Raw genomic sequence first — 18,686 nt, 5'->3', positions numbered from 1 at the left:
CGATTCTGATAGTTCTTTGTTCAGTAATGCAGCACATCAACATAAATGTGCGCGCAGAAAGGCCTAATCCTGGCCTCAAGTGGAGGTACAGTATATTTAAAGAGACTTTGATTGTGAAGGTTGTTATTATTGAATTTGAGTGACGATCACGGTCGTTTGATCATAAATCAATGCCTCGCTGTTACGTTACGATGCGCTCAAGGGGACGCAGAAGTGTAGAAATTGTTTCACGGGGGCATTTTTGCGTTTCTTCATCTTCGAGGAGCTCTTGTCTTCTCTCTTGAGCTCGCCCCGTAGCCTGATGAGACCCCTGCAGGCACCTCACTTACTCACTCACTCACCCCCTGAAACCACTGCAGCAGACAAAGTAAGAATAGCTGTTTACCCCCTTGTGCCTGAGGTATCAGTGCCAGTTTAGAGTGGCACATCTTCCCCCTCCCACCGCTCTACCCTTCAATAGGCTTGTGAAGTGTGAAGTATATTTTTGTTCTCGTGTTTTTATACCAATTTTAATTCCACAGCTGCATATCTGAGAAGCAGGATTTCCTTGGTTGGCTTCCCAGTTTTTCTTTCTCTCAATCTCGCTATTTCCCTCCCTTGTATCCTCCCTCTCCATCACCCACCCCAACTCCTTCTCCTAACCCTACAATCCCTAACCTCTCTGTGTCGCTCTTCCCTGCTCTCCCTCCCAAAAAAACCCCTCCCCACCCCCTTCCGTTGCCTGGGGGCTGATTATTTTAGTGGAAATACCGCCATCGTGTATCGCTGCCAGATTCTGCCAGCCCAAGCCTCTGCCACCCCGTCCCTCCTTCCCTCCCCGCCCCCATACCCACATCCCTCCACTTAGAATAACCAATCTGATGATGTGACAGTTTCTTTCTCCCCGTAGAAAATCTGCCTCTAACCCTTTTTCTCTCCCTCTTGCGCTTTGGATTCCATCGTTGTTTGACATGTTATGGAAGGGTTTCAGCTTCCCACCTCCGCAATCCTTATTCTATCCCAGGGAAGCGGTTGGCATGGGAATCTAATACTTGGCAAAGAGGGCAAGGATGGAGGGGAGGTGGGGTAACTTAAAAAAAAAAAAAGATCGTTTTTAACACACTCTGTGTAGTTTTTCTTCCTGAAATATCCTCTTCATATTCTTCTTCCTTTGATTTTGTGATGTTGTGTGACTTTACACAAAGTTTACAAGAAATTATTACCCCACTGTTGTGTCTGTGTCTGTGTGTGTGCACGTGCATTTCTGTGAGCGCACTCGTGTTTGCTTGTGTGTCACGTAACTATGCCAATGGTCTTTGTTTCTTAGGTCGATGGTCATTAGTTGCCATGGCACTTGCAGGAGGAGAAATCAGGTCCTGTTACTCATCTGTTTGATGAGATTTCTGTTTCTCATCAAACAGAAATCAGGTCCTGTTTGATGAGATGTAACTCATCAAACAGTTGAGTTACATCTCAACTGTTTGATGAGAGAGACATAAAAACCTCTTTCTTCATAACACCTAGAGTTGTAACTCAGTTTCAGGTGAGGCCAGCCTCAGTTTGCAGACACGTAGCCTAGGCTAAAGCGTGACTGATGGCTCACTCAGATTCCAGATTCAGAAAGCACCTAGAAAATGTTCACTTCCATGTGATGGTGGTCATTAACTAATTTTTTGTCATCATCTGCCATCACATTCTTTGTCATGCAATCATACAGTTAGAATTTGCCAATTACGGCCCGCTTATGTTGGTTTAAGGTATTTTAGGCACAAGGTTAGCCCGGAAGAGGTTAATCAAGGCTCTCTTGTTACATTGTCTCACTTAATGTATTGCCCAGAAGTGCTCCCTCTCCCTCTCTCTGCCTCTGTCTGTCTGTTTTTCAGAATGGTTCAGCCTTAGTGGGATCTGGCCGCCTACAGATAACTGCAGTCTTTGTGCAAACCATTCTAAGCAGATACATACTGTTCCATTCAGACAGGGTTAGGTTATTTATTTGTCCATTCTGATCATTTACATGCATTTCCATCACGTGTCCTTGAACTGATATGTTTATTCAATCACAAATCTATGCACAAAGATGAATATGAAAGTAATTGTACAAAAGTGAACCGTAATTTAATCTTGCACCAATCAAGTCCTCAACTCGTGTCCAAGTCTAGAAGCAGGCCATGTATACGATGCAGTTTACCGTTTATTAACATGTGAGCGAGAGAGAAGATGAGCGCAGATAGCCACATCTACACTGAGTTGTTTATCAGTGTGCAGTTCTTCTCAGCAATGCTGAACAGTAATGGCAGCCCCCAGTGTGAGGCTGAGCAGGCAGAGCTGTCATTGTTTAACGCCTTCCCTGATTAGTTTACTCTCGCCTGATTAGAAATTAATTAAAATGATGACACAGATCCCAGCGGAGGAGAAGTAGAAGGGGGAGGAGGTGGAGGAAAATTAAGGGCGGAAAGGGGGGGTGGGAGGGAGGTGAGGTAAAGAGAGGAGAGGGTTAGTGGTTTGTTGGCGATGTCCATTGGGAAGGGGAAGTTAAGTCGGGGAGCGTTTAGCGGGAGAGTGAGGGATTTGGTGTGGATTGTGTGGTGGGCAAGAGGGGGTAAGGTGTTTTGGGGGAAGAAAGGGGGAGGGATGGGGGAGTGCAGGGAGTGGTGCTCTGGCGGGGGACAAACATGGCTTAATAAGTGACTCTTGTCGCAATCAGAACATCGTTTCCTCATGCATTCTAATGAGCTGGATGTCGCAGTGGAGATCAGTTCACGCTCTAATTTATTCAATATATTTTGTGTATTCACCCTGTTTATTTAATAACAGGGACTGCGCGCATTAATCAACATCTCAGCCATCATCACATCAGCGCAAAGACTCCAGAGTGAGTTTTCTCTCTGTTCTGCCTGGGTCATGTCACAGCTCCTCGGGACAACACTGCTGGCAAACATTGTGCCGCTGCTATCTTCTTCTTGGTTATTGCATCTGCAGACATGGTGAATGTTGCCACGCAAGTCAGAACAAAAGCCTTGAGTATTACATCGAGGCCTGATAACATCGTGCTTGAGCAAATATCGGTGCTGTAAACATTTGAGTGTGTATCTGAGGCTTACATGTCACTCATGGATGAGCCTGTAATTCGATCTGGTAATAATTTGCCCTGAAGTCGCACTCCTGCTATCCCACTGGAGCCCGGGTGTTTTTCTCTTCTCTTTCTCACTCCCTTGTTTGTTCTGCCTTCATCTTTGCCTTGCTGAAAGCTGCACGCTGACTCGAAGGTAAACTTTTAATCAACAGCACGAATGTAAAAGCGCAGCCATGTTGAGATTAGGACCCAAAGAATGCTGGATGGCAGGTGAGGTTAAACAGGACAACTTTTAACTGAACAAAAAGGTGAGGACGTAGAGAGGTGGGAACAAATACACAAGGCAATTTATAAGAGGAGCTAAGAAAACATGAAATTAGAAGGGAAGACATCATAAAGTTGGGAAACGGGCATCAAATCAACTGAAACAGAAGGCAAGTGACTATCAAAATAAAACAGGAAATGACAAAAATAACCTGGTAGGCCTTTACTGCTGAAACCTACACCTAAAAAAAGGTGGTAGTTCTGTTACTTACTGGGCCGGGGTGCCAAACAATCTGAGTCGAACAAAAAAATGTGACATCATCAGACTGCATGCCACTAATTGGCTGATCGGTGGCGTCACTCGTGAGAGCAACTCCTTCCCAAAAATCAAAAACGCTGTTTTTGAAACCCAGCAATGAAGGAAAAATCTCCACAACCAGGTCCAGATGCTTGCCATTAGTTTAGCAGCAGGGTTAGGGTTAGTCTTCCACTGTCTTCTATTTTTCTGTTTTGTTTGGTCGCATACACACAGTACTTTCGACCGCATTGCTTTAGTGTCCCCAACCACATTCGGGTGGTACTCAGTTGTAATGTAAAACGACTGAAACCGAGCAGAGCGGTTGAGTTGAATAGAGCTGAGAAGGTCCAAGTGGAAAAGAGGAATTAGAGACACAAATAAGAAGATGGAGCAGACAATACTGAGAAACACAAGGAGACAAACTAGAGAATAACTACAAAACCCATTCAACTTAAAGTTTATTCCTTTAATCAAACAGCTGCTTTTCCTTTTACCTTAACATCGTCATTTTGTCTTGTCTTCTTTTGCACCTTCATGTTTTCCCCTCACCTTCTTCTTATTCAAGTCATAATGTAATCAAAATAGTAGGGGATGTGCCATAGGTGCCTCTGAGTGTGCATATGTGTTCCTCTGGGCCTTGCAGTGTGGAGACTAGTGGGTTTCCCATAGTGATGTGGGCCCGTGGTTCTCCTGGTAACCTAATTGGCATGTGTTTCCTGGTGGGTCTTATTGTGGCCTCTCCTAATCACTGTCCCCAGCCCTAACAAGAGCGGCCTACAGTATTGCAGCAGCACTGAAGGAGCATGTCTTTTGTTGTTTTATTTCTTTCTCTTTCTTCCTCTTGTCTGTCCTCATCCCCCTCGTCCTAACAGAGGGGCTCGTTGAGAAGGCCTGATTACCACAGTCAGATCCTGAAATGCATGTATTTGTGCGTGTGTGTGTGTGTGAGAGAGAGTGCACACCAAAATACATGTGTATATGAATGAGCTTACCATTCCCCCCCACACTAAAACCAGTTGGTTTATTGAGGCAGACTCCTGCCCAACTGAGCATGTAAACCCTAATTGGGAAATGCTTTAAATAATTTCTAATTAGTACAAGTGTGGTAATAATTGGCTGGGTAATCTGAGGATTAATTAGCGGTGTTGTGGATGTGTGTTAGTGAGTGACTGTGAATGAGTGCATGCATGTGTGCTCCATGAGCACGTGTGTGGGTCATTGTGCATGCGTGCATGTGCGTGTGTGTCTGTATGTTCGTCCACAGTCAGGCCTGGACGGGCGGTTGAATAGACCCCAGGTTCTGCAGCTTGCTAATGGAATCCTGTCCTCTCAAGGAGGTCTGTGGAGGAGGGAGGCCAAGACAGAAGCACCTTTGTTGGCCAAGTTGTACTGTGGGTGGCCCCCCCCCCTGCCTGCAGTCCCTCATTTGTATCACGGTGGGCATCCACCCCCTCTCTTATGACCCCCACCTTATTTAACAGCTAACCTCACCTCTACCTCCCCCTTCACCTCACCCAGCCATCCCAGCTCTCGCCCCCACCCCTCGCCGTGCACACTGCTCTCATCTTCTTTCTTTGGCTAAATGACACGTTTTATTTTCTTTGACCCAATATGCTCCCAAGCCCGGCTGTTGCTCCCCCTCTTCCCGTTTTTTTTTTTTAAATTTTACCTAGCTGTATTCTTCTGCCACTTTCTCCTCTCCAGTCACGTTCACCCTCTTCTACCCTCCTCCACATCTCTACATCCCCTCTCCCTATCTTCCTGTGAAGGAGAGGGCGAGCAAGCGCTGGGGCTCTTGAGTTGTGTACTTCCACCTGGTCTACCCTCTAATTACAGGATCCTTTCTTTTGAAAAAAAAAAGAAAGAAATGGAGGAGGGAAATAAAAGAAGGAAATGAAGAACAAGAAGACTGCAACCACTTGTTGCTCCAAGCATTGGTTTTATAACACTCCCCACTAAAATGGTATCATTTGGTTTAGGATTTCTTTTTCTTTTTTTTTTTTAAAATTTCTATAAAGGCTTTACTTTGGAGAACATTTCAAGCAATGTGCTGTAAAGGATCTCTCTGCCAATATAATATTAAGCCTGCGCTCAGAAGTTTTGCCATCTCTGCTGTCATGTTGCAAATCATTCTTCCTGCCTCGCCGTCACCTTCTACCCGGCTTATCTCACTCAGTCACTCGCTTTCTCTGTGACAGATGGTTCTTCAGGCCATACAAATGGGAAGCAGTAAGCAAGTAAACAAACAAGCTGGGATCAATATCCCGGGAGACTAATTGAACAATGTCACAAACAATTTTGCTCCAGCCTGCTCTTAGTCATTTGTTTCACACGGCTCTCACCAAACTTCAGAAGTACAGCTGGCAGGCAAGGCAGTGTGATCAAATATGTGTTAGGGCCACTCCCAAATATGTCCTCACAATAATCCAGAGGTTGCAAACAGATGATCATATTTGAGAAGATTTCTTTTGATGTTTAGGCCTTTGTGATTTGGTGTGCATTGTACAGTTTTGCAGTATGCAACAATTTTATTTCAGATCAGTCATCTGAATGTGTGCGTCACTGATTCGTTTGAGCAACAATTCCTTTTTTAAATTTTTGCACATCACGTGCTATTTTTTAATATTTTATATTTCCACTCTCTCTAAACTTAGCATCTACTAATCTTGCACCTTTCTCTGCTTTATGGTGCTTGTGTGACTGATGACACACACACACACACACACACACACACACTGATTTAGCTAATGGTGCTCCAAGGTGCTTATCGCTTCCTTGCTAATCTGGCTGGCGAGATGCATTTACAAAGGTTGTAGATTTATTACAGACGCATCTCCCTCTGCAGTTAACACACATATGGGGAAGATGTGGGTTTTACAGTGGGTTTTAAACTGTTCCCATTTTCTCAGTGATGTATACTCAATCCATGAGGCTAGTCCCGGGGTCTGGCCTATTCTCTGACATTTACTGGGCTGGTACAAGGACGTACCCTTTCCCTTCCCCTCCTCTTCATCCCATTCCTCCCAGTTAATCAGACTGGTGTGAAAAGGAGGCTGATAAGCCCATTGTCTGGCTGACAATGTCTTGGTGATAGGCCCGTAGTGGCCAACTGGATGGTGTTCTGTCCCTTCTCCTCCTGCATCAACCCATCCCATATTTTCCTTGCCCTGAACCTTTCTGTTCTCGCCCCTCCCCTCACCCTTTTATCAGCCCTTCTTCACCCTTTTCTCAAAACTCTTACCCCCCTCTGCCTCTGCCATGTCTGTAACCCCCACTCCCCCATGCAGTCCCAAGCTTTCCCTCGCTGACCCCTCTCTTCTTTCCCCTCTCTGCTCACCCTGCTCTTCCCTCTTTTCCATAGAGTGGCGCGGAGCCACCAGAGGGAACTCATTAGTGCACTGCTCCCAGGTTAATTGGCTAGCTCAAAGAAAAGGACTGAGAAAGAAGAAATGAATGAGAAGAACACCCACTCTGTCCAGGGAGAAAAGAGAATCGACCAGTGTGTTTCTCACACTGGCAGCTCCTCTAAACAGTGATGCAGCTGCTGTCAGACCAGATGTGATCCTCTCCTACTGATTAGCACTGCAACTTTGCTAACAGTCCATGCAGAGTGGGGCAAGGCCTTGGCCTCTATTGTTGGATTTATCTACCGTGGAACTATGTAACAAATCGGTAAGGCGCCCCATGTGACAGGTTCATATTTCTCTAAGAAAAGAAAAACGATAATATCAAACTGAATTGAAAGTGTTATCTGCTGGCTATCTGGATGAGTCTATGCAGAGATGGCGACTGAAGACTGCACACGCATCTGTGCATTCACAAGTCCATAAGAGACTCACCAGAGAGTGCTTCAGTGCCCTGGAGGGCATGGCACGGCCCTCTATGTCCTAAGAAACAGAGGAAAATGACTCTTGAGGGAGTGTGTGGTAGGAGTGGTGCTTATGACAATACCAGGAGTGTGTGAGTGGAGTCTGGAGTGCTGTCCACTCTTTAATTAACTACACCACTTTCTGTCACCTTGGGCAACCAGCACATGTCAGCCAGATAACAACTGGCCGCACATTGTCAAAACAACACTAAATAAATCAGGATCTTGTTACATCAATTGTGGGATTTGCTTGTGTTTGGCAAAAACCTTATTGTCACAATGTTAACAAAGATATTTTTACATAAGTGATCTGCATCTTTGCAATGGACGTGTCTAAATTTAGTAGTAGCACAAACAATCTGATGGTAAACTTTACATTGTAAATTACTCATAGTTGTGAAATTACAATCTCAACGGCAACTTTAATAGTTTTAATGATAAGTTTCTGGGCATAACTCAATTGAACATCAAGAATTTGCTCACAACTTGAGTAAATAACTTTGTCAAGGTATTTTAACCGTACAACAACAGAATTCGGGAAATTTTGGGTTTAGTTCACTTTGAATCTTTATATTTTTGCAAGCAACAAGAATACAGAAAACACAAACACACTAAAAATACATTCAGCAGTCATTAATAGTCCTGGTCTTACATGTGTAATGTGACTGACAATACACTCCTAGAGAAAAAAGCAAACAGCACACATTCTAATAGCTGTATACAGCCTTTGAGGCTTTAGGGTGAAAAAATATGTGAACATTTCTTTGGATCTAATTTTTCTAAAAGTAAATCTCTGACAGAAGATGTCAAATTCCTCTGAAGGAGGATTTCCCAAACTCCCATAATTGCTTTCTGTGTCATTGTCCAGCTACAAATGCCTAACAAAGAAAGATGCTGCTCACTGCTGATTTACTCTTATACTCTTATCTTAAAAATGCTGCCCAGTGGATTTCTGTTTTGCCACCAAGTCACCGTGGACAGGACTGATTCTGCAGTAAAACGACAGAATAGCAACTTTCTCTTCAACTTTCTGTCAACACATTTGGAAAAAATACAGTGTTCATATATTCAATTTCTCACTCTTTTATGTGCAAAAGCCAGGACGGTTGGACTGAAAACCTTACAATTACTGGGCAGCCCGGCTCTATTACCTGTTATGTAAATACCATATTATTGGTCGAGGATTTTTAAGGCTCAAAATTATAGAGAAATATAGAGTTGAGAGTATGTGACACGGGAGGCCTGCGTAAATAACAAACAAAGCTCTTTTTCTCTGTCTCTCCCTTTCTTCTCATTTTCTCACCAGCGAGATGATAACAGGATCAGTGGTTCGCTGGGCTTCAGCCAGCACAGGGATCATATTCATATGAGAGGGGTTGAGACTCTCTCCAGACTGCACCTAACGGAGTGGGGCGGATTAGGAGTAGGGATAGCAACAGCATTAGTCACAGGCTCATCTTTTGCCGTCTTCACTTCTCTTCTGGCTGTGTTTCGGTTTGTTGGACATCACTGCTTGTAACACCCCCCACCTCAGCACCGCCACTAACACACATGCACAGCATAGGCACACACATCATACTCACCTCCCCCCTTGTCTTTTCAGCTGAGAGAGAAAGCAAAAAGCAAGACAGGGGGGCACTGCATAGATTCGCTGCCATTGTGTGTCAATCATTCTGTGTGTGTGTGTGTGTGTGTGTGTGTGTGTGTGTGTGTGTGTGTGTGTGTGTGTGTGTGTGTGTGTGTGTGTGTGTGTGTGTGTGTGTGTGTGAGAAAGAGAGAGAGAGCTCTTGCCTCCAGTGATTAGCTCTGTCAATGCTGGGCTCTTGCTGCTTACAGAATAATACAGTAAGGCCTTGAGGAGCAGGAGGGAGAGAAGAGGAAGGCGGTATGCCTGCAGGCCTGCCGGCTCAGCGGTCAATGGTTTGTGTTATTGAGTGTGTATACCTGTGCTTGTGTGCGTGTCTGTGTGTGTGTGGGTGTGAAACAGAGAGAGACTGTGTTTACGCATCCGTCTTCTGGACTATCTGTTTGTGTGGGAGAGTGTATTTTTGGAAGCAAATTCAAGCTGAGTTGCTTGGTTTTGTTAGACAACGCATGAAATAAGAGGTGGATGTCTGAGCCTCAAAGGACAAACTCTGAGCACCTGAAAAGGAAAATAATTAGTGCAGTCGGATCACACGCACACAATGGCCACTTCTTCATCCACTGGTCAGTTAGCTGTACACACCCTTCCCCTCTCTCTCTCTCTCGCTCTCTCTGAGTTTCTCGTTATGTTTTGCAGTCTTGCTCTCTCTTCTCCTCTGAGACACACACACACATATGCACACATCTTTTTGCTCATGTTATAAGTGGGTGTGCAGAGTATCGCCTTGAGCTGCAGATGAACATGAAATAAACACAAACTAGGGTAGTGACAGTTTTAAATCGGCTTTAGATCACTATGAAAGGTAAAGGATTAGGATGCTTTTTTCAGTCCTGAGGAGATAGGACACAGTCTTGGAGGAGAGCCCACTCCTCTCAGCCCACTGCGGGCCGGGTGTCTATCTTCTAATCTTCTAAAGCACTCTTACACCATTTGCATGTAATATGGCCTACATAATAGTTAGCATATGCCCATCTATATAGGCCATGCAGAAAAGGCTTTGGAAAATGACTGGAGAACAGTTTTTTGTGTGCGATTTTTCATCAATTTCACCAGTTTCTGCTTCATTTCTATTTCTCCATCCAGACTGCAAATTGTACTTATGATGTTGTGTTAATTCTTTTAGGTGCAGCTGCTTTTTAACAGCTATATTTTTATATTCACATAACAAAATTTAAGAAGCAATTAATGTGCTCCTGTGTTTGGCCTTCAAATCCTTAAATTCTCCTATATGTGCTATTTATTATTTCACTCCTGAGTCTGGCAGTTTAAAAAAACAAAAAACAAAACGGGTTAAAATTCTCCATTTAAGGCTGTCATTATGATATAAAGAATTCTGCAACAGATAATATTTTTATTTACATAATTTGTAATATTTGATTAATTTTCTTATCAAACGGGGCCAAATGATAACAAAACTTTTAGCTGCTGCTTTCATAATAAACCGGGTTATTTTATTTAATCCGTGTTTAATGAATGCTTCCTATCTAATCGCTCTAATTGTGAATATATAAGCCACCGTGTAGGCCGTGCACTTGTTTTTTTTTTTTCTGCCTTCCGTGGGTTTTCTCAGCTTTTTTTTCTTCTTAAAAAAAAACCAAAAACCAAAAAAACGTCCTGGGAAGACGTTTTTCTCTGTATCTGTGTATGTGTGTGCGTGTGTGTTTTTCCTTTCCTTTATATGGTTTCTCTCAGTTTCCCTTTCGAGTGCACGGAGGGAGCTCGCAACAAAATCAAATTAAATTTTCTATTGAAAATGTTGCTCTTGTTATTCAGATGCTTCTTTGGGGTCTTTTGTGTGATTCTAATTATTCTCCACTATCAGGACGGTCCACAGGGTAATTAGTCACTTCTCACCAAAGTCCTCCCTGCATCCTCAGATTCTTATCACCACAACTGTGACATTTTAAAAGAGACATTTTTGTCTCTTTTATGATAGCATTTTTCTTCCCCTCTTCATTCGTGTCCGCTTATTTTAAGCAATTTGGTGCCACAGTGCGCATAAATAGCCACTGCTTTCCGTAAATGCATCTGTTTTTTCCCCTATTTTTTTCCCCCGGTGGTGTCGAATTGGAGGCGACATTGTAGCCCGTGTGGGAGATCCCGTTTTGTGGACAAGCACAAACATTCCTCCGTAACAATCAGAGCCATGATGCCGTGTATAGGAACAGTGTCCTGAAATCAACAGGCGCCGGGGAACAGGTGCTCCGGCCACCGCGAGAGGTCCATAGCAGAAGGGCATTTCAGCGTGGGCATGGTTCACAATTGCAACACTTACACTTTGGTGGTGTTGGTGATGATGGGGGGACTGGTCACTTGGATGGGTCCTAACAGTCTTTTTAACGGAAGAAACAAACTCTGTCGAATATTTCTTTCAGGCAAAAAAAACAAAAACAAAACAAAAAACCTTGAATATATGATAGGGGGATAAAAACAAGATGGAGACCTTGAAATATTTACACAATCAGACAGCATAAAAATATTTATTTATTTCTGGCCTAATAGAGTCTTTCCTTCACCCCCCCCCCCCCCCCCCCCACACACACACACACACACTTTAAAAATATCCAGTCAAGTATAAATTGTTGCTTCAAGTTCAAATCTTTGCCTATGTTTGCTGATATTTAATTGCTGAAAATCGACTCTGCTGCTGATTGTTGCACAGCGGGACGCGATGACCCCCCCCTCCCCCACACTTCCGAACATTTCTTTTATTTCTGGTTCATGTGTTTCCTTCTGCTGTTTTCGGTAGAATTTTGATCTTAAAGCCTGTGCAGTGTGGACTAATAATGCCTTTGTTTAGTCTGTGATTAGACATGGCCACCTTGTACCTCTTGTTGTAATTTAAAAGAAAACTTCTCTTTTTTTTTGAAATGACAAAGTCGATTCCTTATTTTCAGATGCAGCATCAAAAACACTTCTAAAGCAATTTTACAGCATTTTTTTTTAAAACATATCTGTGCTTTACTGCTTTACTGGATGCATCAAACCTCTCCCCCCCAATCCCTATTGCTCATTTGTGCCACCTGTAGGTTGTGACCTTCGGGGGAGTGTGTGCCTCATAAAAGAACTGCAAGCATGAAGAATAATATCCAGTCAAATAGTGTGGTGGCTTTAAGGAAGCTGGTGAAACATGATTAATGCCCATTAAATAATTAAGAAAAATAGCACAGGGAGGAAGGAAACAGGAGACAGAATGGGGGCAGGCAGCAATGGTCAGATCAGCAGATCTTGGTCCAGGCTGACAGCTGAATCAGTGATGACTTACCAAATTAAGATGAAGTGATAACAAAATAATCACGAGTACATGTCTGTGATGCAGCGAGTCTGGCATGTCATGTCTGTGTCCGTGTGCCTGCAAACATCAATTTATTTGTGTTTAACGCACTGCCTAGCAAGTGTTGATAATATGTGATTTTTAGTAGTTTTAGAAAGAGAGAAAGGAAAATGGAGAGTGGTGGTTGTGCCGGGGTGATGGGTGGGTGGGGTGGGGGTGTTTTCTAATCAGAGTCACTGTCGTTTTTGTTGTCACCTGCTCCCAGACAGACAAAGTGGCATTTCCTGACTGTTCCCATCCCCGTCTGAGTTATCTGACACCCAAAAATACGGCTATGGGGAAGCAGGGAGACGAAGCACCACAGCCTTATCCCGGTAAGGAGATGGCTTCTTATCAGATGAGGCTAGGAAGTTTATTTTATGGACTAAATCTGGATAGAGGGGATAAAGAAATGACACATCCCTTGCGGACACAAAGGGAGAAGGAGATTAGTCCTCCAGCAGCATATATGGCTTTAGTTCAACCTGACAGGCAGCGGATTGAAAGGTCATGAAATAATAATCCCCCTATTCTTCTGCTCTAATCCTACGAGGGTGTGTTTCACTATGGGAACGTATAGGCTGAGGCTATGTGCTGCAGGGTGGATGTTCATTTTATGTTGTCACTGTATTTAGATAGGCATCCAACACTGATTTAAATTAATTAGACTAATTATGATTGAAGTGGGGTTTTTATGATGGGTGTTACTGCCAACACGTCTGTGTCTGGCTTTTAGGCATTTCCCCCCCCCCCCCCCCCCCCCCTTCTGTTTTTGTGATTTATGGTTGTACATATGCTGGAGGTTGTTTTCTGCACGTTTGACTTTTTTATGAGACAGATTGAAGGTTAAAGGGACATTACAAAACTCTCCCATCACCAGAAGGCTTTCACTTCTCCACCTCACAAACATTAAGCATCAGGTGTGATACTTCAGTCCACTGTGTATGTGTGTGTGTGTCCAAGTATGTGCATTATAAAGAGGGAGAGATTATACGGTTAGAAAAGTGTGGTCCAGCCCAGTCTGTGTGTGTGTGTGTGTGTTGGGGGGGGGGGGGCATTTATTATGTGTTTAGAGAGTGGTGGGTATAGACGTGAAGGGAGAGGGTAGAGTTTGTCCAACAGCCTGATAATCAAGCATCGAAAATGAGAGAAATTCAGTGCAAACTAATGTGTTCCACACAATTACTCGATTAATAATTCTTATTCCATTATAGTGCCATGGAGACTCAGAGAGAGAATGAGGGAGACGGTGGGAGAGAGATTTTCTGAAACAGGGAAGGAGACAAGAGAGGAAGGCGGGAGGGAAAAGAAAGAGAGAGAGAGAGAGAGAGCACATCAGGCATGAGATCTGCAGTGGCTGTATATTTCCCAATGCCTAGTTAAGGCTGCAAGGCAGGGGTCAGGAAACTTAATTATAGCGTAAGTGGATAGAAACTGCAGAATGATAAAGAGAAACATGCAGACAGATTGGAATGGCAAGGACAGGTTTAATACTATCTTCTCCTGTCTGCTTCCCTCCCACAATACAAGCCAGACCTGCAATCACACAAGGAAACAGCCCATACACCCTGCCTGACAATAACACTAATGCATATCAAAATTACATACTCCACAACTGCAAGGCATTTTGCATGGCCACTATTACTTTCCAATTTTGTGAGTTCAAGAAAATACATATCCCATGTAATGGTGATATCAGAGGAGTGTATTTCCATGCTCTCTCTCTCTTTCTCGCTCTCTCTCTCACTCTCGTGTGTGTGTGTGTGTCATGTCTTCTGATAAGCGTTCACCTGTGGTTGAACAAAAGTTATTAAAACATATCTACACTGACGGAGCAGCTGAATAAATAATCTGGCTTTTTTTTTTTTTTAATTTTCACTCCAACATTAATTCTTCATCTTCTCGTCTATTTATTTCCCTTAATATCTCAACGTGCAGATTTTTTTTCTTTCTTTTTTTTTTTCCCAGAAAGCCCATGTGTGTCTTGTAATTCCGCATGTCTTGATTTGGATTTCAAATCACTGGGGCTCAATGGGTGTCCCAATACGCCACTGTCCGTTGTGTGAGCTTCGCAATCTATTTGCACTGTATAAGATTTGCATATCTGCTGCTCATGAAGCAAGGCTTTAATTTCCTCCTGCTGGAGATAAACATCACCTTGTTGGAGCAGATGGGTGGAGGCAGGATGGGGTCAATGAAGAAGAAGCAGGACAATGGCATTGGTTCAGGCACTGAACGGGCAGAAGTAATAAAATTGCACAATTTCCATACGATGTCCTTTTTTGGGGGGATAAATTAGGATCAAATGTGATATGAGGGGATGCTGCAAAATTCAGCGCAGGAAAGAGCATTTGGATACCTGCCTCTTGAGTACATACAAGACAAAATTTGCGAATGTCTGTGTATTCCTGTTTTGTAAACTATGTTTTAAAGTTATGGACATGTGATCCCCCTCCCCCAAAAAGGGCTTCAGACCATGATTTTTAACTGCAAATTTGTTATATTTCCAGTTAGCTTCCATATATATGATCATCTTCATATACTTTGTCTCTGTCAATATCTATATTGAGTATAATTAATAATCTCCACTGAACTAGAGTCTATTTCTTGCTACTGTTGGCGTATTGTACTGATCGCATTAGACGAGAGGTGCCACATTTCATGAATTAGAGTGTCAACTAAGCACCTTTCTTATGACAATATTGGACACAATGGAAATGATTAATTAGCCTCAAATAGATGAAATTTAATCAGTGCCTGAGCTGGAATTCAGTCCACATTTAAGGAGGTAAATTGGATGTAAGCTTGGACAAAGTGAACTTTTCATTTTTACTTTAACTTACATCATGTGCATTGTGGGAGGTCACATATTGTTCGGCAGCATTTGTATTAGAGGGGGGAGACCGGGACATAGCAAGAATAGTTTCTGAACAGTGAGCAGCTCGTGCGGGACTTATGTAAACCACTAGTTATTTGGATGTGGAAATGTTGTAATTAAAGTACTTCTACAGGGGATTGCTCTGCTTCTGCTTTGGGGGGAGGTGGGCAAGGCTGGGGGGTTACAATAGGTTAGAGGGGTGGGGTGTGTGTGTGTGAAGAATGGAACACTCCAGTCTTTTATTAGCTTGTGTTATCTAATATTTATTTATTTATCATAGACACCAATGCAAATCAGGAGTTATGGAACCTGCTAATGACACCAACAAGAGTAATTAATTAAAAAGCAGAGATGCGTGTGCCCGCACGCGCACACATTGCACATACGTGGACCCTCATGTAACAAGTTCATCTAATTTTCACAACACACAGTCGGATAAGATGACAAGAGGGAGGAAAAGGCAAGAAATCTGCATCACAGTGTTAATTTAATCAGACTTCAGTAATACCTCTTCTTTTCCCTCTCTCCCCAGGCAGCTTGCGGTTTCTCTGCTAGCTTGAGGAGAAGATGAAGGGAGCTTTCAGCCTCTTAGAAGATGAGGGTTAAAGAACGGAGAGATTAAGGAAGTGAGAGAGCGACTGAAAAGAGGACTGGGGATTATGTCATCTACAATTGATGTGCTCTCTTAATGTACCTTTAAACATGTGCCACTGGGGCCTACTTTTATAATGTCTATTCACACATGTGAAGGGGTGGGACGGGGTGTGTGTGTGTGTGTGTGTGTGTGTGTGTGTGTGTGTGTGTGTGTGTGTGTGTGTGTGTGGGGAGGGGGGGTGTTGAAGTATTAACCCAAAAATACTTTGCAACAGATGTGTGGCTCATGTATTGATAGTAGTTATCAGGGTTTATGTCACTTTGATATGTATACAGCATGTGAGAAATTGTCTTTGTCAAAGGAAGTCCATTTCTGCTCAGTTTCCCATACACTGCCATGCATTGTACTGATCTCCATATCAAAAAGAGATCCTTTATCGAGTGATCATAAGGACAAAATGTGTCTTTATTCCGCGTCTTCTGCTCAAATGAAAATGTTCCTGCAATCTGGTCCAACTTGGACTATGAGTAAAGGATTTATTAAATTGATTCTCCTCTTCGCACTCGAAGGAATTGTCTCTCAAATTGCTGCTTGTCTCAACAAAATGACAGCGGAGAGTGTCTGTGGAAGATCTACAGATCTTATCCATACGAATGTTATGGGGTTAAGTGTACTTGGAGGTGTGTGTGCGCATATACTGTATCTGTGTGCACGTACGCTTGTCTCCGTGTCTGTAGTGTGTGCAATCATTCGATTAAATCCACAGCTATCACTAACGGGATTAGCTGAGTGGACAGCAGAAGTCTATCATTGCTTATTGATTTTCTCTGATTCCCATCAGCCCATCAGGGCAGGACATTCTGTGAGTGGCCCCAGTGGGAATCACTGCTACCGGCCGGGGTTAATGTATTGTAGCTAACATATCTGAGAAGGTTCAAAGCAGGCACCAATCTTTCTGTGTCAGGAAAAGTCGAATAAGTCAAAGCTATCAGGGGCAACAGATGCTTCTGTCTCTTCCTCTTCGGTGTAAAATATACTCTGACTCTATCTCAAGTGAACTACTTGGCATCGAGTCGGATCAATTGAGTTTTAAGACAGCAGTGTTGAGCAACAGTAAACAGAAGGGGTGTTCTTCTCTTTCCTATGGCCATTTTTTGTGTGTGAAACGAAACGGTGAAAGTATTGGCATTTTTTCATATCCTCGGCTAGATCTTTCCTGTTTAACCCTAAATTGCGGGGTTAATTGAATGGTGAATCGCTTTGTGCTGGAGTCACGCTGAAGATTCCACAGCATTTGAAAACTTAAAAGACAAAATACAATAACCCATACAGACCAGTCACAGCTATTTGTGGTCTCCAGGTGCATTCAGCTCAATTTTTTAATTCGGCTGCGTGTCACCTACAGTGCAGCCAGTGGCATACCCTAGGAATTATGGACATAGCTAAGATAACTTTCTCTCTACAAAGAACAAGTAGAAATCAAACCTTAAAGAGTATATATATTTCTGCCTGCCTCCTTCCAGCCATCTTATTTTAAAGATCCAGCATAGAAATTGCAGTTCAAACAATTATGCAAAGGTTTTCTGGTCCTATATAATTAACATGACTCTGCATGGCTGACTCTGCATCTTCCAGACCTGATGATACAGCTGGGCACATTGGATAAGTCTGTTGTAGGTCCAATAAAGAATAGGCTAAGCTGGGCTTTCTTTCCTTAGTTGTGATGACCTAATTAGCCTCGTATGGCCATTTTTAGTTTAATTTTCACAATAACATTTTCGTGGTATCTAATTATGTCCTCATGAGCATAATTTGATTCCCTGTTGAAAAGGGTGAGTCAGCCAAAAACATCTTTTTTTACTAAGCACAGCAACTTCCATAACAGATTGGAGGCTTAATATAGATTTTAACTCTGAGGAGTGCAAATGTGTTTGATCAGCAAAATATAGATAAATATTTTGGCACAATATGTGCTTCTCAAAAAAAAAAAGTCTCTTGTATTGATAATACATTTAACCAATGAAAAGCTCTTGGTGTTCAGATGGCATTAGCAAATTAAATAAAGCTTGTAAGGTCAAAAACAAGAGGCAAAAATGTTATACAGGTTGTTTGTGCACAAGATTTCTCTTTTGCTTGTGACTGAAATTGTCTTGCTGAAACAAACAAGGCCTTCCCTGAAGATGCTGTCTGGACAGTACCATATGTTGTATCAAACACTGTGTATGTTTAGTCACTCATCTAGGACATCTTCACAGATGTGCGAGTTTCCTATACCATGTGCACTATTGCACACACTGGATTTTGCTGGATTTTGCACTGTGTTCTGAAAACAAGCAACGCATTCTCTCTCCTCTTCAGCCCAGAGGATCGTGGCATCTGTCGTTTTCCTTTTTTTCAAACTCGCTCCAATCCTGGTCAAGAGAAGGCAGCTGTGGATTTTGCATTTTAGAGAATGTTTTATTTTCTTGTTTGCCCCTCATTCTTGTTTTTTTACCTAAAAAAATTCAAAATTATTTAATTCTTGTAAAATATAACGTGAGCTATAATGTGCCATGATGTTTTAAAATGAGCATATATGTTACAAAAAGAATAAAAATTTCTCAGTTAAGTATTTTATATGTTGCACTATTTTCAGTTAAAATATGAGTTTTTAATGATCTGTCCATGATTGCATTCTGTATTTATTTACACTTTGCACAGCCTCTTCAAAGTTGTACACCTTTAAAGCTCAGTTTTTAATTACTTCCATTTTTCTCTGTCACAGATGACAGCA

General features: G+C 42.6%; 2 protein-coding genes across 4 annotated transcripts in view; both read left to right on the top strand.

The window, feature by feature from the left end:
- arhgef7a (Rho guanine nucleotide exchange factor (GEF) 7a) overlaps nucleotides 1-18,686 on the top strand; it is a 127,231-nt gene that overhangs the window by 66,398 nt on the left and 42,147 nt on the right. The window lies entirely within an intron of this gene.
- Nucleotides 2,453-13,475, top strand: LOC146500452 (uncharacterized). Its single transcript, XM_085134562.1, has 3 exons — nucleotides 2,453-5,074; nucleotides 5,319-5,389; nucleotides 12,556-13,475. Exons 1-3 carry the CDS (start codon nucleotides 4,798-4,800, stop codon nucleotides 12,952-12,954), a joined length of 747 nt encoding a protein of 248 aa, XP_084990688.1. The 5' UTR covers nucleotides 2,453-4,797; the 3' UTR covers nucleotides 12,955-13,475.

This window comes from Neolamprologus multifasciatus, chromosome 16, assembly GCF_963576455.1.
Source record: "Neolamprologus multifasciatus chromosome 16, fNeoMul1.2, whole genome shotgun sequence".
Lineage (NCBI taxonomy): Eukaryota > Metazoa > Chordata > Actinopteri > Cichliformes > Cichlidae > Neolamprologus > Neolamprologus multifasciatus.
This window is presented reverse-complemented; position numbering and strand designations above follow the sequence as displayed.